Source organism: Oncorhynchus kisutch, unplaced genomic scaffold (genome assembly GCF_002021735.2).
Source record: "Oncorhynchus kisutch isolate 150728-3 unplaced genomic scaffold, Okis_V2 scaffold4034, whole genome shotgun sequence".
Lineage (NCBI taxonomy): Eukaryota > Metazoa > Chordata > Actinopteri > Salmoniformes > Salmonidae > Oncorhynchus > Oncorhynchus kisutch.
This window is the reverse complement of record NW_022265979.1, coordinates 35746-55856: the sequence shown is the minus strand read 5'-3', so window position 1 is coordinate 55856 and position 20111 is coordinate 35746. Positions and strand designations below refer to the sequence as shown.

Genomic DNA, 20111 nt, shown 5'->3' with positions numbered 1-20111 from the left:
GGTTGGGTTGGGTTAGTGTTGGGTTGGGTTAGGATTGGGTTTGGGTTGGTTAGGGTTAGTGTTGAGTTGGGTTAGGATTAGGTTAGGGTTGGGTTGGTTTAGGGTTAGTGTTGGGTTGGGTTAGGATTGGTTTAGGGTTAGGTTAGTGTTGGGTTGGGTTAGTTTAGGGTTAGGTTAGGTTAGTGTTGGGTTGGGTTAGGATTGGGTTAGGTTTGGTTTAGGGTTAGGTTATTGTTGGGTTGTGTTAGGATTGGGTTAGGTTTGGTTTAGGGTTAGGTTATATTTGGGTTAGGTTAGGATTGGGTTAGGTTTGGTTTAGGGTTAGGTTATTGTTGGGTTGGGTTAGGATTGGGTTAGGGTTGGTTTAGAGTTAGGGTTAGGTTAGTGTTGGGTTGGGTTGAAGCCAGCATGTGGATGGACTTGAGAATAAGGTTGAGGATATATAGTTAATTCTCTGACTGTATTGACTATAGAATAAGGTTGAGGATATATAGTTAATTCTCTGACTGTATTGACTATAGAATAAGGTTGAGGATATATAGTTAATTCTCTGACTGTATTGACTATAGAATAAGGTTGAGGATATATAGTTAATTCTCTGACTGTATTGACTATAGAATAAGGTTTAGGATATATAGTTAATTCTCTGACTGTATTGACTATAGAATAAGGTTGAGGATATATAGTTAATTCTCTGACTGTATTGACTATAGAATAAGGTTGAGGATATATAGTTAATTCTCTGACTGTATTGACTATAGAATAAGGTTGAGGATATATAGTTAATTCTCTGACTGTATTGACTATAGAATAAGGTTGAGGATATATAGTTAATTCTCTGACTGTATTGACTATAGAATAAGGTTGAGGATATATAGTTAATTCTCTGACTGTATTGACTATAGAATAAGGTTGAGGATATATAGTTAATTCTCTGACTGTATTGACTATAGAATAAGGTTGAGGATATATAGTTAATTCTCTGACTGTATTGACTATAGAATAAGGTTGAGGATATATAGTTAATTCTCTGACTGTATTGACTATAGAATAAGGTTGAGGATATATAGTTAATTCTCTGACTGTATTGACTATAGAATAAGGTTGAGGATATATAGTTAATTCTCTGACTGTATTGACTATAGAATAAGGTTGAGGATATATAGTTAATTCTCTGACTGTATTGACTATAGAATAAGGGTTAGGATATATAGTTAATTCTCTGACTGTATTGACTATAGAATAAGGTTGAGGATATATAGTTAATTCTCTGACTGTATTGACTATAGAATAAGGTTGAGGATATATAGTTAATTCTCTGACTGTATTGACTATAGAATAAGGTTGAGGATATATAGTTAATTCTCTGACTGTATTGACTATAGAATAAGGTTGAGGATATATAGTTAATTCTCTGACTGTATTGACTATAGAATAAGGTTGAGGATATATAGTTAATTCTCTGACTGTATTGACTATAGAATAAGGTTGAGGATATATAGTTAATTCTCTGACTGTATTGACTATAGAATAAGGTTGAGGATATATAGTTAATTCTCTGACTGTATTGACTATAGAATAAGGTTTAGGATATATAGTTAATTCTCTGACTGTATTGACTATAGAATAAGGTTGAGGATATATAGTTAATTCTCTGACTGTATTGACTATAGAATAAGGTTTAGGATATATAGTTAATTCTCTGACTGTATTGACTATAGAATAAGGTTGAGGATATATAGTTAATTCTCTGACTGTATTGACTATAGAATAAGGTTGAGGATATATAGTTAATTCTCTGACTGTATTGACCCAGTTGAATCCCATTTCTGGTCCTGTAAACAGAAACAGAACAACATACATGGAAATGAGTTCAACACGTTTTAATGTATTTTTAATCATGTTCATTTGTATCTCTCTCTGTATGACAGATTCTCAGTAGGTTCCCATGGTCCATTAACAGCCTGGCAGGTCTACACAGTGAGAGAGGGGGGGGAGAGAGAGGGGGAGAGAGAGAGGGGGGAGAGAGAGGGGGGGAGAGAGAGGGGGGGAGAGAGAGAGAGGGAGAGAGAGAGAGGGGGGGGGGAGAGAGAGAGAGAGAGAGGGGAGAGAGAGAGAGAGAGAGAGAGAGAGAGAGAGAGAGAGAGAGAGAGAGAGAGAGAGAGAGAGAGAGAGAGAGAGAGAGAGAGAGAGAGAGAGAGAGAGAGAGAGAGAGAGAGAGAGAGAGAGAGAGAGAGAGAGAGAGAGAGAGAGAGAGAGAGAGAGAGAGAGAGAGAGAGAGAGAGAGAGAGAGAGAGAGAGAGAGAGAGAGAGAGAGAGAGAGATTCTTTAACCAGTTTGGCTCATTGGACAGGTCAGAGTCTATGTTTGTGAGAGAGAGGGGAGTGTGGAGACGGAGAGAGGAGCGAAGAGACACTACAGACATTATCACAACCTGCCACTAGAGGAAAACAATCAATTTGTATGTCTCTATTTGGTTTGGTCAGGGTGTGATGTGGGGTGGGCATTCTATGTGTTGTTTTCTATGTTTATTTATTTCTATGTTTTGGCTGGGTATGGTTCAGGGACAGCTGTCTATCGTTGTCTCTGATTGGTTAGGTCAGGGTGTGATGTGGGGTGGGCATTCTATGTTTTGGCCGGGTATGGTTCAGGGACAGCTGTCTATCGTTGTCTCTGATTGGTTAGGTCAGGGTGTGATGTGGGGTGGGCATTCTATGTTTTGGCTGGGTATGGTTCTCAGTCAGGGACAGCTGTCTATCGTTGTCTCTGATTGGGAACCATACTTAGGTAGCACTTTTCTCTCCTTTCAGTGTGGGAAGTTAACTTTGTTTGTGGCTCTTTGCCCTGTAAGCTTCACGGTTGTTTTTCATTTGTTGTTTTGTTGGTGACATTTGTACGACAAATGTACGCTCAACACGCTGCACCTTAGTCTTCTACCAGCATCGTCCGTGACAGTATGTAGGGAATAGGGTGTTAGAGTTCTGGTCAAAGTAGTGCACTATGTAGGGAATAGGGTGCCACTTTGGGACAGCAACTCTGTCTTGAATCACTGGTCCTGCAGACAGCTAGTTGTTCATACGGTGTTGTTATTAATGATTAACCTTGAAATGCAGTGGACTGAATCAGGGTCACACAGTGTTGTTATTAATGATTAACCTTGAAATGCAGTAGTCTGAATCAGGGTCACACAGTGTTTGTTGGAGGTTTTAAACAAATCTACTCTGAAACAAAGGTATCACCTCAAACACATGGTTCTGGGCTTAAAGAAAGAAGACACCTGTACCATGTCAGATATGGAGTTGAAATGTATTACATGTTGAGTTGCATCCCAATATTACACTTTATATACATCACAGAAGACTGAAATATAACAAAACCATTTGGCAGAGAAACACCGGATTTTTGGCCTTATAATGTTTATTAATTATGAAATCATTAAAAAAATATGAATAACATTCCACCATGAGGTCACTAGGTAATAATGATACAATATGAATAACATTCCACCATGAGGTCACTAGGTAATAATGATACAATATGAATAACATTCCACCATGAGGTCACTAGGTAATAATGATACAATATGAATAACATTCCACCATGAGGTCACTAGGTAATAATGATACAATATGAATAACATTCCACCATGAGGTCACTAGGTAATAATGATACAATATGAATAACATTCCACCATGAGGTCACTAGGTAATAATGATACAATATGAATAACATTCCACCATGAGGTCACTAGGTAATAATGATACAATATGAATAACATTCCACCATGAGGTCACTAGGTAATAATGATACAATATGAATAACATTCCACCATGAGGTCACTAGGTAATAATGATACAATATGAATAACATTCCACCATGAGGTCACTAGGTCATCTGACTGCAGGAAAGCAGCAGCTACACAGCGAGGTCACTAGGTCATCTGACTGCAGGAAAGCAGTAGCTACACAGCGAGGTCACTAGGTCATCTGACTACAGGAAAGCAGTAGCTACACAGCGAGGTCACTAGGTCATCTGACTGCAGGAAAGCAGTAGCTACACAGCGAGGTCACTAGATCATCTGACTACAGGAAAGCAGTAGCTACACAGCGAGGTCTCTAGGTCATCTGACTGCAGGAAAGCAGTAGCTACACAGCGAGGTCACTAGGTCATCTGACTACAGGAAAGCAGTAGCTACACAGCGAGGTCACTAGGTCATCTGACTGCAGGAAAGCAGTAGCTACACAGCGAGGTCACTAGGTCATCTGACTGCAGGAAAGCAGTAGCTACACAGCGAGGTCACTAGGTCATCTGACTGCAGGAAAGCAGTAGCTACACAGCGATTGTGTAAACCCATGGCTTGAATACAAAGTTAATCAGTAACTAAAATGACACACAGGTTCTTGACATTGGGGAGGTGAATAAACTGTTCCCAAGGTTTCTTTCTCAGCACAACGGAACATATCTCAATGACTTGACATGTTCTGGTTGTGAATTCTGGCTACAAGGTAAGAATCTTCCCAGTGATTATTGTAAAGTGTGTAGAGAAATTGAATGTCTGGTGTTATTTTAGTATAGTGAATGACAGTAAAACACTCAGATGTAACAGTCCATTTCACCTGGGACAGCTACGTGACAGTTCAATCATACAAAATGGCGCTAACTGGGTGTAGGCAAGTCATATTCAATAACATGTTGTTCATATAGCTAACTGGGTGTAGGCAAGTCACATTATAACATGTTGTTCATATAGCTAACTGGGTGTAGGCAAGTCACATTATAACATGTTGTTCATATAGCTAACTGGATGTAGTCAAGTCACATTATAACATGTTGTTCATATAGCTAACTGGGTGTAGTCAAGTCATATTATAACATGTTGTTCATATAGCTAACTGGGTGTAGTCAAGTCACATTATAACATGTTGTTCATATAGCTAACTGGGTGTAGGCAAGTCACATTATAACATGTTGTTCATATAGCTAACTGGGTGTAGTCAAGTCATATTATAACATGTTGTTCATATAGCTAACTGGGTGTAGGCAAGTCACATTATAACATGTTGTTCATATAGCTAACTGGGTGTAGGCAAGTCATATTCAATAACATGTTGTTCATATAGCTAACTGGGTGTAGTCAAGTCACATTATAACATGTTGTTCATATAGCTAACTGGGTGTAGGCAAGTCATATTATAACATGTTGTTCATATAGCTAACTGGGTGTAGGCAAGTCATACTATAACATGTTGTTCATATAGCTAACTGGGTGTAGGCAAGTCATACTATAACATGTTGTTCATATAGCTAACTGGGTGTAGGCAAGTCATATTATAACATGTTGTTCATATAGCTAACTGGGTGTAGGCAAGTCACATTATAACATGTTGTTCATATAGCTAACTGGGTGTAGTCAAGTCACATTATAACATGTTGTTCATATAGCTAACTGGGTGTAGGCAAGTCACATTATAACATGTTGTTCATACAGCTAACTGGGTGTAGGCAAGTCACATTATAACATGTTGTTCATATAGCTAACTGGGTGTAGTCAAGTCATATTATAACATGTTGTTCATATAGCTAACTGGGTGTAGTCAAGTCATATTATAACATGTTGTTCATATAGCTAACTGGGTGTAGGCAAGTCATATTATAACATGTTGTTCATATAGCTAACTGGGTGTAGGCAAGTCACATTATAACATGTTGTTCATATAGCTAACTGGGTGTAGTCAAGTCATATTATAACATGTTGTTCATATAGCTAACTGGGTGTAGTCAAGTCATATTATAACATGTTGTTCATATAGCTAACTGGGTGTAGTCAAGTCACATTATAACATTTTGTTCATATAGCTAACTGGGTGTAGGCAAGTCATATTATAACATGTTGTTCATATAGCTAACTGGGTGTAGGCAAGTCACATTATAACATGTTGTTCATACAGCTAACTGGGTGTAGGCAAGTCACATTATAACATGTTGTTCATATAGCTAACTGGGTGTAGTCAAGTCACATTATAACATGTTGTTCATACATCTAACTGGGTGTAGGCAAGTCACATTATAACATGTTGTTCATATAGCTAACTGGGTGTAGTCAAGTCACATTATAACATGTTGTTCATATAGCTAACTGGGTGTAGGCAAGTCATATTATAACATGTTGTTCATATAGCTAACTGGGTGTAGGCAAGTCACATTATAACATGTTGTTCATATAGCTAACTGGGTGTAGTCAAGTCACATTATAACATGTTGTTCATATAGCTAACTGGGTGTAGTCAAGTCACATTATAACATGTTGTTCATACATCTAACTGGGTGTAGGCAAGTCACATTATAACATGTTGTTCATATAGCTAACTGGGTGTAGGCAAGTCACATTCAATAACATGTTGTTCATATAGCTAACTGGGTGTAGGCAAGTCATATTATAACATGTTGTTCATATAGCTAACTGGGTGTAGGCAAGTCACATTATAACATGTTGTTCATATAGCTAACTGGGTGTAGTCAAGTCATATTATAACATGTTGTTCATATAGCTAACTGGGTGTAGTCAAGTCATATTATAACATGTTGTTCATATAGCTAACTGGGTGTAGTCAAGTCACATTATAACATGTTGTTCATATAGCTAACTGGGTGTAGGCAAGTCATATTATAACATGTTGTTCATATAGCTAACTGGGTGTAGTCAAGTCACATTATAACATGTTGTTCATACAGCTAACTGGGTGTAGTCAAGTCACATTATAACATGTTGTTCATATAGCTAACTGGGTGTAGTCAAGTCACATTATAACATGTTGTTCATACAGCTAACTGGGTGTAGTCAAGTCACATTATAACATGTTGTTCATACAGCTAACTGGGTGTAGGCAAGTCACATTATAACATGTTGTTCATATAGCTAACTGGGTGTAGTCAAGTCACATTATAACATGTTGTTCATATAGCTAACTGGGTGTAGTCAAGTCACATTATAACATGTTGTTCATACATCTAACTGGGTGTAGGCAAGTCACATTATAACATGTTGTTCATATAGCTAACTGGGTGTAGTCAAGTCACATTATAACATGTTGTTCATATATCTAACTGGGTGTAGTCAAGTCATATTATAACATGTTGTTCATATATCTAACTGGGTGTAGTCAAGTCACATTATAACATGTTGTTCATATATCTAACTGGGTGTAGTCAAGTCACATTATAACATGTTGTTCATACAGCTAACTGGGTGTAGTCAAGTCATATTATAACATGTTGTTCATACATCTAACTGGGTGTAGGCAAGTCACATTATAACATGTTGTTCATATAGCTAACTGGGTGTAGTCAAGTCACATTATAACATGTTGTTCATACAGCTAACTGGGTGTAGGCAAGTCATATTATAACATGTTGTTCATATAGCTAACTGGGTGTAGGCAAGTCACATTATAACATGTTGTTCATATAGCTAACTGGGTGTAGGCAAGTCATATTATAACATGTTGTTCATATAGCTAACTGGGTGTAGGCAAGTCATACTATAACATGTTGTTCATATAGCTAACTGGGTGTAGGCAAGTCACATTATAACATGTTGTTCATATAGCTAACTGGGTGTAGTCAAGTCACATTATAACATGTTGTTCATACATCGTATATTGAGGTTATTTTACCATTTGTATGTTTTATGTATAAATTGTAAGTCGTCTTTCAGAATATCAGAACATTTGTTGTTTTCTAAATTCCAATGAGCTCCTGCTTCCTGTGGAATTTGGTATGAAACCACTGAACATACTTTTCTTAACATTAATATTATGAACTGAATTCAGTAACAGCATCATCATATCATGTTGAACAAAGCAACACACTAGAATGAGAGACATTATTAAAAAAGAAAGTGACACATTATAATTCATATTATTATATATTAGATATTGTTATTATTACTATTATTATATTATTATTATTATGGACAAAAGGTGAAAAATATAAAATCACCTGACTGTTTGGATGTGTCTGTTAGTAAATGTTTATTTCTAAGAGATAATGAATAAAATAATTAGTTGTCACTGTGTTAACCACAACCAACATGTTGGATCTCTGTTTAGTTGTCACTGTGTTAAACACAACGAACATGTTTGATCTCTGTAGAGTTGTCACTGTGTTAACCACAACCAACATGTTGGATCTCTGTTTAGTTGTCACTGTGTTAACCACAACCAACATGTTGGATCTCTGTTTAGTTGTCACTGTGTTAAACACAACGAACATGTTTGATCTCTGTTTAGTTGTCACTGTGTTAACCACAACCAACATGTTGGATCTCTGTTTAGTTGTCACTGTGTTAACCACAACCAACATGTTGGATCTCTGTTTAGTTGTCACTGTGTTAACCACAACCAACATGTTGGATCTCTGTTTAGTTGTCACTGTGTTAACCACAACCAACATGTTGGATCTCTGTTTAGTTGTCACTGTGTTAACCACAACCAACATGCTGGATCTCTGTTTAGTTGTCACTGTGTTAACCACAACCAACATGTTGGATCTCTGTTTAGTTGTCACTGTGTTAAACACAACCAACATGTTGGATCTCTGTTTAGTTGTCACTGTGTTAACCACAACCAACATGTTGGATCTCTGTTTAGGGGTCAGTGCTCTAAAATGAGTCTCTCTGGGGAGAGAGAGGAGGTGGGCCCTGCCTCTAAAATGAGTCTCTCTGGGGCGAGAGAGGAGGGGGGCCTTGCCTCTAAAATGCATCTCTCTGAGGGACATGACACCAAAGCTAAGAGGTAAGATGACCATTTATAAAGAATTTATCGAGTTCATTCAAAAAATAAATAGCTATCTTAAGATGAAACACTATATATCCATTGTTTATCAGGAATGGAATATTCGTATCCTGTATATTTGAATGTGATATGGGTTGTCTCACCTAAAAAAGCACTTACTGTAAATCACTCTGGATAAGAGCATCTGCTAAATCAGGGGTTCTCAATCCGGGGTCTGGGGAGGTACTGCAGGGGTTCTCAATCCGGGGTCTGAGGAGGTACTGCAGGGGTTCTCAATCTGGGGTCTGAGGAGGTACTGCAGGGGTTCTCAATCTGGAGTCTGTGGAGGTACTGCAGGGGTTCTCAATCCGGGGTCTGTGGAGGTACTGCAGGGGTTCTCAATCCGGGGTCTGCGGAAGGGACTGCAGGGGTTCCACGGCACCCTGACTGTACTCGTTGCAATGTCAGACATTTGATAGAATTTTTACATGACACGACCACTTTGTCTGCTCTTAATTATTGCCTAATATAGTAGAATGCGTATTTTTTTAAACCAATTCTGATGGTTGTTACCGTTATATCAACACTCTCTTCACACCCGTTTAACAACTCTAAATATCTTTGGAATAGAAGGCATCAAGTCCCTTGCCAATAATGTTGCCCACAACGTTGCATACAATGTTCATTTTCATTGATCACATATTACACCCTAGATGCCTTCAAATGCCCAATTTATATCCATGCCCAGTTTAGGATTATTATTTAACAACATGTAGATAATTAAATAACAACATGATGTTGTGCTCCAAAGGGAGAACTTGAAATGACATGATGTAGATAATTAAATAATCAGAAGAACAACGTGTTTATTATTATACACTCTACGTGTTTAGAAAATAAGGTTCCTTAAGGAATAAATCATATATTTTAGTGTTCATTGAAGAAGAACCTCTAGAGTTCTGATCAACAAAAGGTTCATGTTTTGAGGATGTGAACCCAGCAGCCCTCCAGTGGTCAGATCAATTCCACCTGTTTTTTCCAGCGCCCGGCCCGGGATTCGAACCAGCCACCTTTCGGTCACAGCGCCAACTCCAACCTGAGTTAATCTTCAGAAATAAGCATGAGTTAATCTGCCAAAATGAAGACAAAATGCTATGCAGTTATACGTAATTATTATACATAACTCATTGCCAAAAGCACAAGACATACTGTTGCATGTAGGTCTACATTATTTATGGGTTGATCACATAGAAATATAAAAACATTATTTTAACTACTACAAAGCAATTACATGTGGCTCAGGAACCACTGACTCACTGCATTATTCTATAGTATTATCAAGGCACCTGCTGTTAACTCTTAACTACTTAGGACAGCTCACTAGGAGTCCTAAATATCTGCCGACTAGGTGGGTAGGTAATTTAGGTAATGGGTAGGTAACTAGGTCATTTATACCCAAAGATGTAAAATGTCTTTATTCTCAGCACTTATACGACCAATGTTCTACTCTGAGACACTTTGTGGGTATGGACCCAGATCTCAACATATTGTTATAAAAAGACATAGAATGTTTGTTTTACATAATAATAAAAAATGAATATTGTGATTGTGTTCCACTGCTCATGTCCGCGTTCTGGAACTGTCCGCGTCCCCGTAAAGAACTGTCCGCGTCCCCGTACAGAACTGTCCGCGTCCCCGTACAGAACTGTCCGCGTCCCAGTACAGAACTGTCCGCGTCCCCGTACAGAACTGTCCTTGTGGAGCCAAGCCGGTTACGCGCAGAGTGGACTGAGGTGATCTTGGGGAATAACGACGGAGTTTGTTACAGTGTTGAGACACCGAAGTTTATTGTTCAATTTGCATTTTTCTTTACGGTCAGGGACAGTATGAGTGTAGCCAGATCCTTTTCACTCTCTATCCTTGTTTCATTTTGTGGTTCACCGGATTCGTCATCATCATCGAGACGAGGGACAGAAACGACCTGCTAACTAACCAACCACTCTCAGCTCGGTAAACTAGCTAGCTACTCTACCAGCAGCATCCTAGTTATCCTATCTAGTCGGTACAGCTCGGTAAGCTAGCTAGCTACTCTACCAGCAGCATCCTAGTTATCCTAGCTAGTCGGTACAGCTCGGTAAGCTAGCTAGCTACTCTACCAGCAGCATCATAGTTATCCTAGCTAGTCGGTACAGCTCGGTAATCTAGCTAGCTACTCTACCAGCAGCATCCTAGTTATCCTAGCTAGTCGGTACAGCTCGGTAAGCTAGCTAGCGCCTCAATAGCAGGTATTGAACCTCAGTTTACATTCATTCTAAAAATCATCTTAATATCTGATATTGTGAGTAAACAACCGCGAGAGTGCGTCTTCCAGCCCTTCAATAAATTACATCATTCAACCCTCCCGGTTAGTAAATGTACCTCAACATCCCCCGGAGAAGGCAGAGTAACGACACCAGCCTTTTAGCGGGGCTGACAGACTGACTACAACGCTCGCGACGCTAAATGAATTTCGTCATTAAAAATGACACACTGCTCGCGCGTTAACTAACGTTTGGAAGTCAGTTCTATTTGTGAAACTCTTCTTATGTTTCCCCATCTGAGCTCAGAGTAGATGAGATGTAATGTTTGTCTCTGTTGTGTTGAAGACCAATCAAGCAGGAGAGACCAGCCTCCCCTGTTCCCAGCTGTGTGTCCATGAAGAGTGACTGGTCTATGGAACATCCTATAGAGTTTAGAGAGGGAGACTTTTCTACTGAACAAAGGTAAGAAGAACTCATGGGTCCTGGTCAGTGAGTTAAACAACACTGTCTCTAGTCATTTCTCCTCTCCCATTTTCCCATTTATTTTGGTTGTTTTCATAATCCATAGGCTCATCATTTTGTCAATTTTCATAGTCCTAAAACAATATTAAACAAACCCAACATTCCCTCCGTGTGTGTGTGTGTGTGTGTGTGTGTGTGTGTGTGTGTGTGTGTGTGTGTGTGTACTCCCTGGATGAGGAGATGTAATCTCATGTTTTGTCCACAGAAACCAACAGGAGAGATCAGAGTCAGAGATTCTCAGTGGTCAGTCTTCCCAGAGTCATCAAACAGACCTGGCCTCCATATTCAGTGTATGTGGTCCTGTTGTGTACATTTGTTTTTGTTTACCTCAAGTAAAGTTGATCTGTCAATCATTCATTAATGTGTTAATGAGAAAGCATTTATTCTCTTGCTTAACTTATTTACTTTATTTATTTCAGATACTTGAAGAGAAAATTATGACATTTGTGAAGAACGAGCTGAAGATGTTCAAGAGGATTCTTAGTCCAGAACTCCCAGAAGGCTTTGAGAGTCAGAAGCAGGAAGTGGAGGACGCTGAAGATGAGAAGCAGGAGAGCAGTGCCAGAGAGGGGGCTCTGAAGATCACACTGCACATCCTGAGGAAAATGAACCAGAAGGAGCTTGCTGACACACTGGAGAAATGTAAGATCTGTCTGCCTCATGTTGAATGGTGTTTTATAACATTTAAAAGCTGTAGCTAAAGTACAGCTAAAGTAGCTGTGTAACTCAATGATATTGTAGCAGCCTTAACACAACACCTAGTGACCTCATCAAGTAGCAGCAGGGACGTGTTGTGTTGATTCATTTAGAGAGAGAGACAACATTAATAATACCATCAATAATACCAATAATTTAGAGAGAGAGAGACAACATTAATAATACCATCAATGAGGCCTCCCGGGTGGCGCAGTGGTTAAGGGTGCTGTACTGCAGCGCCAGCTGTGCCATCAGAGACTCTGGGTTCGCTCCCAGGCTCTGTCGTAACCGGCCGCGACCGGGAGGTCGTTGTCTCATCGCGCACCAGTGACTCCTGTGGCGGGCCGGGCACAGTGCGCGCTAACCAAGTTGCCAGGTGCACGGTGTTTCCTCTGGCACATTGGTGCGGCTGGCTTACGGGTTGGATGTGCGCTGTGTTAAGAAGCTTGGGTTGGGTTGTATATCGGCGGACGCATGACTTTCAACCTTCGTCTCTCCCGAGCCCGTACGGGAGTTGTAGCGATGAGACAAGATAGTAGCTACTATACAATTACTAACACATAATTATAATAATAATATAATCAGTCACACCAGTCTGTAATGCATTGTGACAACATTTACACATTTATACAGTCAGTTAAGAGAATAAATTATTATAATGTACAACTTTATAACAGTCCTACAATACTGTAGACATTAAAACAGACGTAATATTAATATCCTCTGTGTTATTTCTAGATTCAGATGAGCTCGCTGTGATTTGCCAACGTGAACTCAAATCTAATCTAAAGAAGAAGTTTCAATGTGTATTTGAGGGGATCGCTAAACAAGGAAACCCAACACTTCTCAATAAGATCTACACAGAGCTCTACATCACAGAGGGTGGAAAAGGAGAGGTCAATAATGAACATGAGCTGAGACAGATTGAGACAACAACCAGGAAACAAGCAAGACCAGAGACTGCAATCAAATGTAACGACATCTTCAAACCCTTAACTGGACAAGACAAACGTATCAGAACTGTGCTGACAAAGGGAGTCGCTGGCATTGGAAAAACAGTCTCTGTGCAGAAGTTCATTCTGGACTGGGCTGAAGGAAAAGCAAATCAGGATGTCCAATTTGTATTTTCATTCCCTTTTCGGGAGCTGAATTTGATGAAAGAGGACAAACACACTTTCATTGAACTTCTCAATCACTTCTCAATGGAAACCAAACAATCAGGAATCTCCATCTACAACAAGTACAAAGTTCTGTTCATCTTTGATGGTCTGGATGAGTGCCGACTGCCCCTAGACTTCCAGAAGAACAAGATCTGTTGGGACGTCACAGAGTCAACCTCAGTGGATGTTCTGCTGACAAATCTCATCAAGGGAAATCTGCTTCCCTCTGCTCTCCTCTGGATAACTACCCGACCTGCAGCAGCCAATAAGATCCCCCCTGAGTGTGTTGACCAGGTAACAGAGGTACGAGGGTTCAATGACCCGCAGAAGGAGGAGTACTTCAGGAAGAGATTCAGGGATGAGGACCTGTCCAGCAGAATCATCTCACACATAAAGACATCAAGGAGCCTCCACATCATGTGCCACATTCCAGTCTTCTGTTGGATTTCTGCAACAGTCCTTGAACACATGCTGAAACATAAGAGAGAAGAGATGCCCAAGACACTGACTGAGATGTACACACACCTTGTGGTGTTTCATACCAAACAGAAGAATGAAAAGTATCTTGGGAAAGAAGAGACAGGTCCACACTGGAATAAAGAGAGCATTCTGTCCCTGGGAAAACTGGCTTTTCAACAGCTTGTGACTGGCAATCTGATTTTCTATGAAGAAGACCTGAAAGAGGCTGGCATTGATGTCAATGAAGCCTCAGTGTACTCAGGATTGTGCACACAGCTCTTTAAAGAGGAATGTGTGCTGTACCAGGACAAGGTGTACTGCTTTGTTCATCTGAGCATTCAGGAGTTTCTGGCTGCTGTATATGTGTTCCTCTCATTCATCAACAACAATGAGAATCTAATGGACAAACTGCAATCAACATCCAGGAACCTTTCTGTGAGGATCAAACAAAGGCGTAAAGTTACTTTCTACAAGAGTGCTGTGGATAAAGCCTTACAAAGTGAGATGGGAAACCTGGACCTTTTCCTCCGCTTCCTACTGGGCCTCTCACTGGAGTCCAATCAGAAGCACTTACGAGGTCTACTGACAAAGACAAGAAGCAGCTCACAGAGCCATGAAGAAACAGTCGAGTACATCAAGGAGAAGATCAGGGAGAATCCCTCTCCAGAGAGGAGCATCAATCTGTTCCACTGTCTGAATGAACTGAATGACCATTCTCTAGTGAAGGAGATCCAAAGCTACCTGAGCTCAGGAAGTGTCTCAGAAGAAGAACTGTCACCTGCACAGTGGTCAGCTCTGGTCTTTGTGTTGCTGACTTCAGAAAAGGAGCTGGATGTGTTTGACCTGAAGAAATACTCCAGATCAGAGGAAGGTCTTCTGAGGCTGCTGCCAGTGGTCAAAGCCTCCAGAGCTGCTCTGTGAGTAAATAAAATGACATATAAGAACTAATCATCAGGAAGAAATATTCAGTTTAGAGAAAAATATGCATTATAATATGTATATAATATATTGAAAAACATATTGAATAAATGCATTGATTTTCACATTAGCATAACATTATGACCAAACAATTCTAGGAGACGGAAGATGAATCTATATGTTGTTTGAGAGAATAAACCAAATGCATCTGCCATCGTCCTTCTACACTTATCGTTAAATGAACAGTGTGTTTGTGAAGTCATGATGATCTCTTTGTCAGGCTGTCAGGCTGTGGAGTCACAGAGGAAGGCTGTGCTTCTCTGGTCTCAGCTCTGGAGTCAAACCCCTCACACCTGAGAGAGCTGGACCTGAGTAACAATGACCTGAAGGATTCAGGAGTGAAGCTGCTCTCTGCTGGACTGGGGAATCCCCACTGTAAACTGGAGACTCTGAGGTCAGTATTCCTGTAGTTGGTCAACAAGTGATAACTGTTCATCAGATCCACATGTGTTTACCAGGCACACATAGTCCACACCACATGTGTTTGGACAGTGAATCTTACAGTTTTACATTTGGTTGTGTTTTAGATGTTTTCCTAATAGAAACTGAATGGTGAATAATGTCCTGTCATTTTGGAGTCACTTCACTTGTATTGTCAGTAAGAATAGAAGATGTTTCTGGACACTTCTACATTCACGTGGATGCTACCATGATTATGACTAATCATGAATGAATTTGAAGTCTCTGTTGTTGGTAATGGTGAGAGGTTAGCATGTTTTGTTGTAGCCTCTGTTATTGGTAATGGTGAGAGGTTAACATGTTTTGTTGTAGCCTCTGTTATTGGTAATGGTGAGAGGTTAGCATGTTTTGTTGTAGCCTCTGTTATTGGTAATGGTGAGAGGTTAGCATGTTTTGTTGTAGCCTCTGTTATTGGTAATGGTGAGAGGTTAGCATGTTTTGTTGTAGTCTCTGTTATTGGTAATGGTGAGAGGTTAGCATGTTTTGTTGTAGCCTCTGTTATTGGTAATGGTGAGAGGTCAGCATGTTTTGTTGTAGTCTCTTATTGGTAATGGTGAGAGGTTAGCATGTTTTGTTGTAGCCTCTGTAACTTTCTCACTCATTATTATTCATGATTCAGTCATGATTTTTCTTAATCAAGGCATCATCAGGATTAATTTATTATTGTTTAGAAACATGTTATCTACTCTGTTAGACAGAAAAGTACTCCACTTATCATCCACCATTTTATTATTGGGCAAAACACAACCAAAACACAACCAAAACAAACTGCAAATGCAACCAACGAGTTTACTACCAAATACTAAACTTTTGACTACTTTAATACACTATAAGTAAATTGGTCAGATTAGTTATGTCTTCTTCTAATGGGGAGACTTGAAACATAAAGTGTTTTCAGTTTTAATCGTGAAACAGATATGTATTAAAATACCCTCAAATAAAAGGTGACATTATATACTGTTACGGTTTTCTTCCGTCGAAGGACCAAAATGCAGCGTGGTAATTTCCATACATGTTTATTAGACGAAAACACGAACAAAACAAAAACAACAAACGGAACGTGAAAACCTAAACAGCCTATCTGGTGACTACAAACACAGAGACAGGAACAATCACCCACGAAATACTCAAAGAATATGGCTGTCTAAATATGGTTCCCAATCAGAGATAACGATAATCACCTGACTCTGATTGAGAACCGCCTCAGGCAGCCATAAACTATGCTAGACACCCCACAAAAACCCCATGACAAAAACACACCACAATAACCCATGTCACACCCTGGCCTGAACAAATAAATGAAGACAAACATACATTACTTAGACCAGGGCGTGACAGAACCCCCCCCCTAAGGTGCGGACTCCCGGACGCACATCAAAACAATAGGGAGGGTCCGGGTGGGCGTCTGTCCATGGTGGCGGCTCCGGCTCGGGACGTGGACCCCACTCCATCAATGTCTCAGTTCCTCCCCCTCGCATCCTAGGATAGTCCACCCTCGCCGCCGACCATGGCCTAGTAGTCCTCACCCAGAACCCCACTGAACTGAGGGGCAGCTCGGGACTGAGGGGCAGCTCGGGACTGAGGGGCAGCTCGGGACTGAGGGGCAGCTCTGGACTGAGGGGAAGCTCTGGACTGAGGGGAAGCTCTGGACTGAGGGGAAGCTCTGGACTGAGGGGAAGCTCTGGACTGAGGGGAAGCTCTGGACTGAGGGGAAGCTCGGCACTGAGGGGAAGCTCGGCACTGAGGGGAAGCTCGGCACTGAGGGGAAGCTCGGCACTGAGGGGAAGCTCGGCACTGAGGGGAAGCTCGGCACTGAGGGGAAGCTCGGCACTGAGGGGAAGCTCGGCACTGAGAGGAAGCTCAGCACTGAGAGGAAGCTCAGGCAGGTAGTTGGCTCCGGCAGATCCTGGCTGGCTGGCGGATCTGGAAGAGTCTGGTTGACTGGCGGATCTGGAAGTGTCTGGTTGACTAGCAGATCTGGAAGAGTCTGGCTGACTGGCAGATCTGGAAGAGTCTGGCTGACTGGCAGATCTGGAAGAGTCTGGCTGACTGGCAGATCTGGAAGAGTCTGGCTGACTGGCAGATCTGGAAGAGTCTGGCTGACTGGCAGATCTGGAAGAGTCTGGCTGACTGGCAGATCTGGAAGAGTCTGGCTGACTGGCGGATCTAGCTGCTCTGGCTGCTCCATGCAGACTGGCAGATCTGGCTGCTCCATGCAGACTGGCAGCTCTGGCTGCTCCATGCAGACTGGCAGCTCTGGTTGCTCCATGCAGACTGGCAGCTCTGGCTGCTCTATGCAGACTGGCACCTCCATGCAGACTGGCAGCTCTGGCTGCTCTATGCAGACTGGCAGCTCTATGCAGACTGGCAGCTCTATGCAGACTGACAGCTCTGGCTGCTCCATGCAAACTGGCAGCTCTGGCTGCTCCATGCAGACTGGCAGCTCTGGCTGCTCCATGCAGACTGGCAGCTCTGGCTGCTCCATGCAGACTGGCAGCTCTGGCTGCTCCATGCAGACTGGCATCTCTGGCTGCTCCATGCAGACTGACAGCTCTGGCTGCTCCATGCAGACTGACAGCTCTGGCTGCTCCATGCAGACTGACAGCTCTGGCTGCTCCATGCAGACTGACATCTCAGGCTGCTCCATGCAGACTGACATCTTAGGCTGCTCCATGCAGACTGACAGCTCAGGCTGCTCCATGCAGGCTGGCAGCTCTGGCTGCGCTGAACAGGCAGGAGACTCCAGCAGCGCTGTAGAGGAGGAAGGCTCTGGCTGCGCTGAACAGGCGGGAGGCTCTGGCAGCGCTGTAGAGGAGGAAGGCTCTGGCTGCATTGAACAGGCGGGAGGCTCCGGTAGAGGAGGAAGGCTCTGGCTGCGCTAAACAGGCGGGAGACTCCAGCAGCGCTGTAGAGGAGGAAGGCTCTGATAGCGCTAGACAGGCGAGGCGCACTGAAGGCCTGGTGCGTGGTGCTGGCACTGGTGGTACTGGGCCGAGGACACGCACAGGAAGCCTGGTGTGGGGAGCTGCCACCGGAGGACTGGTGTGTGGAGGTGGCACTGGATAGACCGGACCGTGCAGAGCTCGGAGCTCTTGAGCACCGAGCCTGCCCAACCTTACCTGGCTCGATGCCCACTCTAGCCCGACCAATACGAAGAGCTGGTATGTACCGCACCGGGCTATGCACCCGCACTGGAGACACCGTGCGCTCCATAGCATAACACAGTGCCTGCCCGGTCTCTTTAGCCCCCCGGTAAGCACAGGAAGTTTGCGCAGGTCTCCTACCTGGCGTAGCCATACTCCCTGTGAGCCCCCCACCAATACATTTTTGGGGCTGACTCTCGGGCTTCCATCCGCGTCGCCTTGCTGCCTCTTCATACCAGCGCCTCTCCGCTTTCACCGCCTCCAGTACTTCTTTGGGGCGTCGGTATTCACCAGGCTGTGCCCAGGGTCCTTTTCCGTCCAATATCTCCTCACAATAAACAGGGGGAGTTGGCTCAGGTCTGAACCCTGACTCTGCCACACTCTCCCTGAGTCCCCCCCCCAATACATTTTTGGGGGTGACTTTCGGGCTTCCTTGCCAACCGTGTTCCCTCGTATCGTCGGCTCCTCTCTCCGGCTGCCTCTGCTCTCCTAAGTGCCTCCACCTGTTCCCATGGGAGGCGATCTCTTCCAGCCAGTATCTCCTCCCAAGTGTAACAACCCTTGCCATCCAAAACATCTTCCCATGTCCATTCCTCCTTTCGCTGCTTCTGCTGTCGCTGCCTGTCACCACGCTGCTTGGTCCTGGTGTGGTGGGTGATTCTGTTACGGTTTTCTTCCGTCGAAGGAGAGTCGGACCAAAATGCAGCGTGGTAATTTCCATACATGTTTATTAGACGAAAACACGAACAAAACAAAAACAACAAACGGAACGTGAAAACCTATACAGCCTATTTTTTTTATTTTATAAAAAATAATTTACTATCTTCAATACCATTCATTCTTTACAACTCATAATTGTCATACATACTCAAATAATGGTATTTTAATTTAACTAATTTAACTAAACATAAACCCCAAACAAAACCTCAGGGGAGCATCTTCCCTCCCCGTCACCCTACAAAATACCTTTCCCTATCTCCCCGTCCCTAATCTATCCCCTTACAAATCTAAATGACACCCAGCCCTAAACCCCCCTTCCACCTCTCCCGAGCAGCATGCTGCCCCCACTTCCTCTCCTCCCTCTTCATCCTCCCCCTCAAATCTCCTTCCACCCTCCTCACTATCCCTTCCACCCCCCAATCTCTCCCTGTCTTCACCATGTTCTGCCTGGCTTCCCACAGCCCCCGTTTAAAGAGACTCATGAGAAGCCAGAGCAGAAACCTGTCCCTATCCGTCCCTCTCCCTACACCTCTCTCTAACCTGGCCCACGTCAATACAAAATCCCCCCTTACCAAACCTAACAACACCCGTGCCCTAGCCCATACTGCTCCGGCAAAGGCACAGTCCAAAAAGACATGGCGCACAGTCTCCTCCCTGCCACAAGAGGATCTTGGACAGGTGGGGGATTGCACCAAACTATACCGGTACATGATGGAACGTACCGGCAAGCACTTATGGAGGCTCAACCAATTCAGGTCCTTGAGCCTGTTGTCCAGACCCCGCGCCTGCACTCCCTCCCAGACCACTTCCAAGATGCCCACTACAGGCGCCGGACTCCCTGCCTTTCTGACCTCCTCGTACAGGTGCCTGTGATCTAAACCTACTCGGGCAACTTCAACCTCA

At 42.6% G+C, this 20111-nt stretch overlaps 1 protein-coding gene across 3 annotated transcripts; it reads left to right on the top strand.

Moving 5' to 3' along the window:
• The first annotated feature begins 4381 nt into the window (after positions 1-4381).
• LOC116373395 (NLR family CARD domain-containing protein 3-like) lies at positions 4382-14829 on the top strand. 3 transcript variants are annotated; one of them, XM_031821939.1, is made up of 6 exons: positions 4382-4505; positions 8649-8792; positions 11417-11533; positions 11799-11883; positions 12013-12235; positions 13034-14829. In XM_031821939.1, the coding sequence occupies exons 2-6, from the start codon at positions 8665-8667 to the stop codon at positions 14827-14829; spliced, it is 2349 nt and encodes a 782-aa protein (XP_031677799.1). In that variant the 5' UTR covers positions 4382-4505; positions 8649-8664. The 3 variants fall into 3 exon arrangements, with proteins under 3 accessions (XP_031677799.1, XP_031677798.1, XP_031677800.1); XM_031821938.1 differs by having other exon boundaries at positions 4384-4505; positions 13028-14829; XM_031821940.1 differs by lacking the exons at positions 4382-4505; positions 8649-8792 and adding an exon at positions 10495-10781 and having other exon boundaries at positions 13028-14829.
• Positions 14830-20111: the final 5282 nt, after the last annotated feature.

What these genes read in the sequence shown, in the direction of transcription:
- LOC116373395 (XM_031821938.1), top strand. Translation starts at nt 8,665, where the DNA reads ATGAGTCTCTCTGGGGAGAGAGAGGAGGTGGGCCCTGCCTCTAAAATG. An exon ending in GACTTTTCTACTGAACAAAG is followed by an intron (nt 11,534 to 11,798) that starts GTAAGAAGAACT and finishes TTTTGTCCACAG; the next exon opens with AAACCAACAGGAGAGATCAG. An exon ending in TGCTGACACACTGGAGAAAT is followed by an intron (nt 12,236 to 13,027) that starts GTAAGATCTGTC and finishes TGTTATTTCTAG; the next exon opens with ATTCAGATGAGCTCGCTGTG.